At 37.8% G+C, this 9,320-nt stretch overlaps 1 protein-coding gene across 1 annotated transcript in view; it reads right to left on the bottom strand.

The window, feature by feature from the left end:
* Positions 1-8,679, bottom strand: part of LOC130165599 (transmembrane channel-like protein 3) — a 48,448-nt gene extending 39,769 nt beyond the window's left edge. Inside the window, exons 1-2 of the mRNA XM_056371031.1 lie at positions 8,436-8,679; positions 2,867-3,013 (exon numbers count right to left, since the gene is read on the bottom strand). Coding sequence (XP_056227006.1) covers positions 2,867-3,013; positions 8,436-8,557 — 269 coding nt within the window. The 5' untranslated portion in view covers positions 8,558-8,679. The remainder of the gene's footprint in view (positions 1-2,866; positions 3,014-8,435) is intronic.
* Between the last annotated feature and the right edge of the window lie 641 nt (positions 8,680-9,320).

Here is a 9,320-nt window from a genome sequence, read left to right on the forward strand (position 1 = left end):
GTGTGTGTGTGTGTGTGTGTGTGTGTGTGTGGGTATGTGTGGGTGTGTTTATGTGTGGATGAGTGGGTGTGTGTTCTTTTTGTGAAATAAATTGTCTAAATGATGCAGCTTTGCAGTCCATACGATACTGAAACCAGCTTATCTGTCACAGCGCTGAGGGCTATGATCCATGTGGTAATTAATGAAGACACCCAACCTGCACTTGACACACTCCTCCCCCCTGGAAAACAACTGTAGCTTTTACAGATGTAGAATACATATGGATTTATTCTGTGATGTGTTATTAGTTTGGTTGAGGTCAAACAATTCAAACCAAAATTTGTCAATGTAGATAAAAATGACTGATACGTGTGACGTGAAATACGAGCTCTTATTGCACTGGGAGCAATCGCAGACATTCAGCCTGAGATTAAAGCGGGTGTAAAAATGCAGACTAGCAGTTTTATTACCATCACTAGCATCCCATCCCTGGGATGCCAGTGATGGTAATAAAACCTCTGCGATAATAACAAACTGCCTATATAAAACCTGTTATCCATGGCACATACTCAGCACATCTGAGAAGCTCTCTATCTGCTCTGGCTCAGATTGCACTTTATCTACAGGTCTAATTACAGTCAGTGAAATGTTAGAGCGCAGCTTTCACAGTTGTATGTTTAATCACAACATTTAGGTATGAGCTTCATCTTCTTGTCCCACAGGGGTGATCTGACATTTGGACACCCGGCACAGAGGTGTTTGTGGTAAATGGCAGCAAGATAAAAGCTGGTAAATGGTCATGTAGTGCTGAAACTCAAAGGATATTTAGAAAAAAAATTTAATGTATAGCTTAGTTTTTCTGTCTTCCGCTAAATCTATGATCCAGCTCAATGACTGTAAGCAGGAGTAAAGAACAATATGTACATTACTGATTTTTCAATGAGCCTCCAGATGGAGTTGGGATGCACCTGCAGAGTCTCTATAACCAACCCTGTCTCCTAACAGTTACATCCATCAATCATTAACTTATTATGGTTTCTATCAACAAAATGAGGAGTATTTTGAATACCACTTTACAATAAGATTATACCCTTAAAAAGGATTTATAAATGGTTCATAATTAGGTCATTAATTCAGTTGTTGACACTGCTAACACTAAATCATAAATAAAAAATTATAAACAAATCATAACACAGTTTTCATACATGAATGCAGGCTCACTATTCGGCAAGATCGAATTAATGCTTTATATTCATTAATCTTACTAATGACTTTCTACCATTTATAAGTGGTATAAGGAGCCTTATAGACACGCATTAATAAATGCTGACGTGTTTTACACTTTGCAATAAAGCTCCTTTAACTGGTTCTAAATGTCAGTAACTGATGAATAAATGATGTAAAAATGAGAAGAAGAAACATGAAGATGATGGAGGGAGAATCACAGAGATGTGAACAGTGGGACAAAGTGGGACAAAGAATGGGTGAACAGTTCACCAGGTAAAGGAAGGTTATCAGCTGTGTTCTAGCTGGATGCTAAAGTCCTAAAGAAGAGAGCAACCAGCAGAAAGCATCTGCATGTTAATCTGCACTGTGATAACAATCTGATCAACAGCTGTGATTAGAATGAGGACGGCTGCTGATACATGTCATGGTAAACATCGCTGCCACGGCCTCAGAGGATGAATCTGCTCATTTGATATGATCATGTGATCTGCTGTAATTTGATCTGCCGCTTTCTGAGCATTAAGATGTTGATGGTGGTTAATTACTGTAGAAACTTAACAAATGAGATGAAGCAGCAGCTACAAATGCTGATATGTTATAACAGTTTATGAATGATTTAAAGTGTTAACAAGCTAATTAATAAACTAGTTATAACCCATTCATAAATCCTTTATAAAGGGGAGTCTGACTGTGAAGTGGTACCATGGTTTTTTAATGACTGTATTTGAGAAACATTCACTGAAAACATATTTTATTGGTTTTCCTAAAAAAATATCCATGCGGCAACTACAGCATGATGAACATTGTTATGGTTATGTTGTTGCTCCAGATGGTGGTTTTGATTTAATATTGTTAAAAGTCAACTGTGACTTTAAGTGTGAGACAGGAACTTTTAACATTTTTAATATTTAACCAAAATTAACAAATTTCCTTAAACCTAACCACATGCAGAACTTGTCTCTGGATTAGTTGTACATACATATACATACTGTACATAGTACATACAGTAAGTTTCCCTCCCTAAATAAATTTGGTAAATCATCATGTAGTAAAGTATAGATTTTTAGGAGACAGCATTGCTGTAAGAAAAAGTAGAGTTGTCTTCTCCCACTCTAGAACTACCTTCTATTGAAGATGCAGTCCCCGTGAGTACTGCTGCATGTGAGGTAAAGAGGAAACTGTTTCTTGACAGAAAGGAAGATGTTGAATCTTAATTTTGTTATTGTTCAATACACTCAGCAAAATACACTAAATACATCCATCTCCATTGTATCGTGGTGTGGAGATACCACCATGGTCTGCATCTTAACCACTTAGCCACCAAGACGCCCCAACTGACCTATTAACTGGTTTTCTCAGACTGCAACAGACCAGATAAGTAGGACGTAAAATATATTAAAAAATATATATCAATGATATGGTGCAGTAAATGTTAGTTGAAGGCAGATAATACTGTGGCAGTTAGTTTATCTGCTGAGGGTTTGGCACACTTGCTTTAAATTATGTGACATATTTATTTAGAGAGCACTTTCATTAAGAAAAATATCCTGTCTCAAATACAAAGAGAGAGTGTTGGTGTGTGTGTTTACAAGCGGAAAAGGAGGGAAAGATTAAACTAGCAATCTACAGATATAGAGGAAACAATAAAACAGAGGGGTACTTAAGAACTTTGAGCTTGCGTCTCATTGGCCAGGGTCTGGTCCGAATGTTGGCGATGATCTCTTTCTGGTACTGAATGTTCTGGAACATTTCCTCCGGGTCATTGCTGTCCACCCGCTCATCCTCTTTATCTTCATCATCTGAGGAGCTACAGCACAAAAGAAAGGGGACAGCAAAAAAAGACTTCACCTGTTACCTCTGGTTAAATCCTGATTTCAAAACTGTGACATTGTCTGACAAAATCACCACACAAATAAAAGACTAGACTGAGCTGTGTTTTCATCTGTATTTACTGTAACATAATCAATCAGAGAGAAAGTTAGAAGAGACACAAAATCTGTCATGGTTTGCTATGGCAGACACTTTTTTTTCTTTTTTTGTTTTGGACTTTTGCACTTCCTGTTTTATTTTGTAATTGGTTTCCATGTGTGTCAGTGTTTTTGCTTCCTGTCTTGGTCCTGTGTCTGTGGTGATTGTCTGCCCCGCCCTAATGTGTTTCACCTGTGTTCAATCACCTCTGCCTCCTGTGTCTATATAGTCTTTGTGCTTCCCTTTGTCTGTGTTGATTCGTCATTTTAGTTCAGGGTTTGTTCACGTCTGTTCATGTCTGATTTTGGTTAAATAAACCTGCCTGCACCGTCTCCCATGTGTTGGCTGCATTTGGGTCCAACTTACCTCGCAAACCTTGACAAAATCTTTATTTCTTATTTACTTACTTTTTATATAATAAATCATTTATATCTAAGTTATTTTTTTAGGCTTTTGCCTTTATTACAGTCATAGTGAGAGACAGAGAAACAGAGAGGATGACACGAAGCAAAGAGTCACAGGCAGGACTTGAACATGGGACTTTGCAGCAAGGACTAAGCCCAAATGTCATGTGCTCCACCAGGTGAACCACCGGGGCCCAAGACAGAATCTCTTTCTTAATTAGTCTCTGACACAGAGCACAGCCTCCATCCGGAAATGCAATAGTTTAGTCTTTATTTACTTCAACCCCAGAATGTAACAGACTTTTATTACAGGCAGGTCTTTATGTCTAAATACTAGAGTTGGTCATAGTCGTTAGTATAGTCATTAGTACGAAGCCTCGTTACAGATGACTTCTCTCTCTCTCTCTCCCTCTCTCCTGCTCTCTCTGCTCATGTGTTTTATGTTTAGTTATTCCTCTGCCTCCTTTAGTAAAAATGATACATGGAATGAAAGTAGTTTATTTGCTGTAATGGAGACGAGGCTCAGTGTATTGGAAGTGCTCCTCCTCTTCCCTACAGTTCCCAAGCAGCCGAGAAACCAGAGTGGCTCAGTAGACTGCCTGTAACAAGAGGTGTAGGCCTAAGCCCCAGGTCAGCATCCGTACACAGTCCAGTCCTGAACCAGGTTTATACGGAGTCTGTTTCAAACAAAGCCGGTAGACCTAAAGACAATGAGCTGCAGCTGTAAACACCCCCGCTAATAGAACCTGTTTGATCCAGAAACTCCAACTCAGTGACAAGGCACCTCTAAATGATAGATTTGCCCACCCATTCCAAAGAATACAAATAAATGTGGATTAAATCAGATGATGTTATGTAAGAGATCTATGGACTGTCTGTCACTAATAATGTGCCTGTGTCACATAACCAGCTGTGTTTGATACTCAGAGAAAACCACTTTCTCAAGTCAGCTACTGAAAAACAGGTGAAATAAAAGGTTAAAGCCAACGCTCACTGATGCGGTGCATTTCCATTTTTGCAGACTGCTGAAAATTTGTCATCACTTTTAACTGGAACTATTAGGGGTTTGTGTTGTGATTGATCATAAACTAACAAGATATGTATAATAAATAACAAATATGTATGTATAAATCTGTATAAATATAGGGATACATTAAATTACTATGCCTTGCATTTAATTTCATTCACTGCTCACTTATACTTCCCTGTATAACCTATTGTGTGGAAGTGTGAGGGTTGACCTTCAGTAAAAGTATAAATTCAATGGTCTTACTACAAAGACCAGCGATACATATTATTAGTGCCACGGGTGCTCAGCTCCGAGGCACTCCTCTACAGCTAGAATAGCTGAGAGGAGTGCCTTGGGGTGCTATGACTTTTGGTGTTAAAATTCCAATTTTTCCCAAAGTTATTCCCAAAAAACTGGGAATAAATAATGCATTAGAAATGCATTGGAATTTTCTTTAGAAACCCACCTTTTTTCTACAAAATTGCACCTTTTTTCTGAGTCACCCAGCTCTCTCATACCTGCACGTAGAAATGTGATTCAAACTGTAAAACGGAGTAAAACTTCTGCTCTCTCAAAAAGAAAGGAACTGTTTTTACATAACATGTAAACTTTTCAAACTGTGAGCACTCAAAGGAGGAGTGCAAATCACTTTTTTTTCAAAGTTAGAGTGAAAGCGTCAGTTGGCTAGAGTGCGTGAAGCAGTAAAAAATAACCTTTATTTTTATTTTTAACTCGAGCTCACGGCCAAACCGTAAAAAGGAGACAAATAATTCTTTCTGAAAATGTAGACATAGTTGTTGGGATTCATAAAATGTAACTTTGACAGGCAGGGTCTGCACAAAATTTAAACGGGGGTGCCGAGTCCGGCAGCAATACCTGTCTCACTCTCATTGACGCCTAATGTAATCGTCTTTTTTTTTCAAAAGAATCTCACTCTGTCTTCGCACTGAGCTTACTCACTCATTTTAAGGAATATCTGAATAAAAATAGAGACTGTAGAAACTTCTGGCTTCAGTGTCTGTCACGGTCTTTTCGGTTTTTGAAAAGAAGTAACGGTTTTCTTATAATTTGCAGTTGTTTGAAGCCATGTAGAAGCCAAATTCTGGGCAGATTTTCACATTGCCATGGCAACGGCAGCTCCTGACCTGTGTGCGTGCGTGCGCCTAGCAACCAGATAACCAACTCTCCAAGCTCCGCTAGCTTTACATTAGCCGCATGTTAGGTCTTAAATTACATTTAGTTAGGTCTTAAATATGTAAGTCCATTTACTGCTTCCTTCGTTGCTTTTTTTTTTGTTTTGTTAAAAGAGTGAATGAAGTTGTGACGGTCTCCGCTGAGACAGAGGAGAGGAGAAGCTACTAGCCCTCTCTCGCTGTCACTTCTAGTCGCGTTGCTCTCCTCCCCAGTAATGTTAAATTTAGCACAGAAAGAAACATAATAGTGGTAATTTAAATAGCGGTTCATGGGATTTATTAACCCTCAGGGGTCCCTCTGTCCTTTTTTGGACATTTTTTTCACTTTTCTATTTTGATTTGCTGATCATTTTGGCTGTGTTACAGCTGAAGGTATGGATTTCTGCAAGAAAGTGTCTTTTTTTGACATATTTTTAAAATCTAATGTCAGTTACTGTTACAGGTCTATTATACACTGGTAACACATTTTGTACCCTCTGGGGTTCCTCGCGTCCAAAAAAGGACACACAAAGAAAATGCTATAAAATCATCATATATCAATATTTTTTTCTGCTTTTTTTTGCATACATCTCTTAAACCACTTCAGTTCTGCTCAAACCTACCAAATGTTTATTAGTTTTCAGGATTTTAACCCTTTAAATGCCAGTTTGAAGACATGTTGCCTCTTGTTTTATTAAAAAAAACAACACAGAATATGAGATATTTCCCACATAATACATGATGGAGGGATGTGACATTGTTTTATATCAGAGTGTTTTATATCAAGACATTTCTCAAAACCAGAATATGATCAGGGTGACTTTTGAACACTGGAAATAAATCATGTACTCATCCCGGCAGTAGCCCCCGTGGCACTCAAAATTTCCCTGGAATTTTTTAGTTACTGGTTAAGGTTTCAAGGGTTTCAAGATTGAATGATTTTCTTTTCTTTTTGATGGGTAATTGATAAGAACGTAGGCGTATATACTGTATGAGCATTTCGTGTTGGCATTCAGTCACTACTTAATACACAGATTGTGTTGACATAGTTTTTTCTGTCCATATTGTTTAAATTTACTGTATTGTGTGTGGATAAAAACAACTACTACTACTATATTGCGACAGGAGAAACTCAGCTTTATACACAGAACATAACTCAATGGAAACACAAACCCTTTCCTTCTGTGTTTTGTCAACTTCTTTAAAAAAAAAAAAATGTTTTGCGCAGAACTGTGATGGAAACTTTACTATAGTGAGGTTACCAGTGAGATTATTTGATGCTTGGCTGATTTGGTTTACAGTTCTAACTGTCTCAGTTTACATTTCAGTTTACTGTGGAAGAACAGATGTTACAGTGTGTCCTTGTATCGCTTGCGGACTTAAGGTGTGTGCATCAAAGAAACAGTCATATTAGAAACATTTCAAATGACCAATTACTTCTGATTAGAAGGTAATTAGATTGACTGGCATCATGTTGTGCAGACCTGAATTATATATCAGAAATAAATAAAAAATTAAAATTATAATAAATAAAGACCTGACAAAGAGACAGGATATTCTGCACAATGGCAAAATCCCTTGTCTGAACCCCTCCCTCCTCAAACATCAACATGTAAATAATGAAGTAAACAAAAACAATCAGGGATACATATAGAGTATATTGATATGTAAAATGGTAAACCAAGCAACCAAGAACAGCCAGAATCTCCAACTTTCACTGTTCAACTTGACATAATGTTTAATTTATTTGTTAGGCAGCAAATTGTATATAATATTACAAATGAAGATGAGAAGATCTCTGGAGAATGGTCATGCATTTCCTAACTGCCAATAGTACTGATCCGTACTGTATATATTCTGTCTACAGCCACAACATCAGAACAGGGAACTGGTTTTAATGTTGTGGCTGATTGGTTTATTTTTGACTTAGTCAAGCCATGAAGCCATGAAGCCTATCAACATGTTGACGTTCTGACCCATGAGCACTCATACTTTTACATTTTTGATTTAATATTACCACGCAAACACACACAAGGTGGAAACAATAGCAGTTACACGCTGTCCTGGGTACAGCTGTTTGGGACCTTAAATTAATCTGATGTCTTATTTGAGAAATATCTACATAAATGAGAGGGAGGAAGATGATGGAATTTCTGATGCAGTTTGGTTGATTGTTGAAAAAATGAATGAATGATACATCAGTTATCTCTGCATGCAATAATTCAAAGACATCACAATAACAAATAGAGAACCATGGACTTTTCAATAAAAAAGAAAGAAAGAAAAATTCACTGCTTGTTGCAGCCATTCCCATATATGTTCAAATCCCTGGATTAACTTTGATAAGATATTATCAAAATTCAACCAAATGGTGAATGGCATATCAATGAAAAAGTGGAGTAATACACTGATTAGGCGCATGTTGAACTGTATTCATGCAGATATAGTACATTTCTTTCTTTACAGCAAACACTTGATTTGAAACTGATGAACACATGTTTCGATTTTTTTGTCAAACTCTTGGATAACCACCCAAGCCGAATGAGTTCAGACTAAATTTACAAAGAGGACCTACGGGTCAGCACGTCCCCACAGGAACACAGGGTAGTGGACAGAGACACAGAGAGTAAAGCAGAAATAAAAAAGACTGATCAAGAGAAGAGTGAGCAGACTCACCCCTGCTGGTGGTCCTGGAAGGCTGAATAAATCCTCCTGGAGTTCTTCCTGATACTCTTATGTCTCTTGGCTGCAGACAGAGACCTGCTGCTGCCGACCCAAGGCTCAGACACTGTACTCATGCTGCTGCTGCTCAGAGTGTGTGTGCATGTGGTTGTGAAAGTAGCGTGTGCAGGTCAGTGTGTGAGCAGAAACTGCCTGCTGCTGCTGCTCAGCCCTAATGGTGTGGGGTGTCTGAGCTGGGTCAACCTGCTGCTCTGGAGCCCAACTGGAGCGTCACACACTACAGCAGCACAGACCGACACACACTCACTCATCAGCCCAATCACAGGCATACTGACTGCTTAAAGGGACAGTACAAAACACACCACACTTCAGCTCCCTCATCAGTGTTCGTTTTGACAGTTTCAACTACAACTTTAATAGTTTACGAACGATATAATTTCAATGTTAAATAAAATGTTAAAATTAAAACCTGGAATTGTTAATTTAATTTTTTATAAAGCTGAAGAAATATGTTGTTCAGATATATACTGTAGCATATATATATGTGTGTGTGTGTGTGTGTGTGTGTGTGTGTGTTTGTGTGCACTGTTACATATTTTGCAGTACCAGTAAAGAACTGGAAGCGAGGTTGCCATTATTTAACTAGTACCTTGCTTTTGCTGACATAATAGTTTCCTGCCGTTTTTGTAAATACAGCAAAAACTGTTATTTTAAGGATATAATGATTAGCAGTTTATTAACACTTTTTTCAAAGGTAACTCTACTTTCTTAGGCTATACAAGTACTATCTCTTGATAAAAAATATTGTTTACCACCTCTGCAGTACCTTAAGAAATGATGATATTAACAATAAACCTCTACTTTAGTAAAGAAGACAAT

Source organism: Seriola aureovittata, chromosome 1, assembly GCF_021018895.1.
Source record: "Seriola aureovittata isolate HTS-2021-v1 ecotype China chromosome 1, ASM2101889v1, whole genome shotgun sequence".
Classification (NCBI taxonomy): domain Eukaryota; kingdom Metazoa; phylum Chordata; class Actinopteri; order Carangiformes; family Carangidae; genus Seriola; species Seriola aureovittata.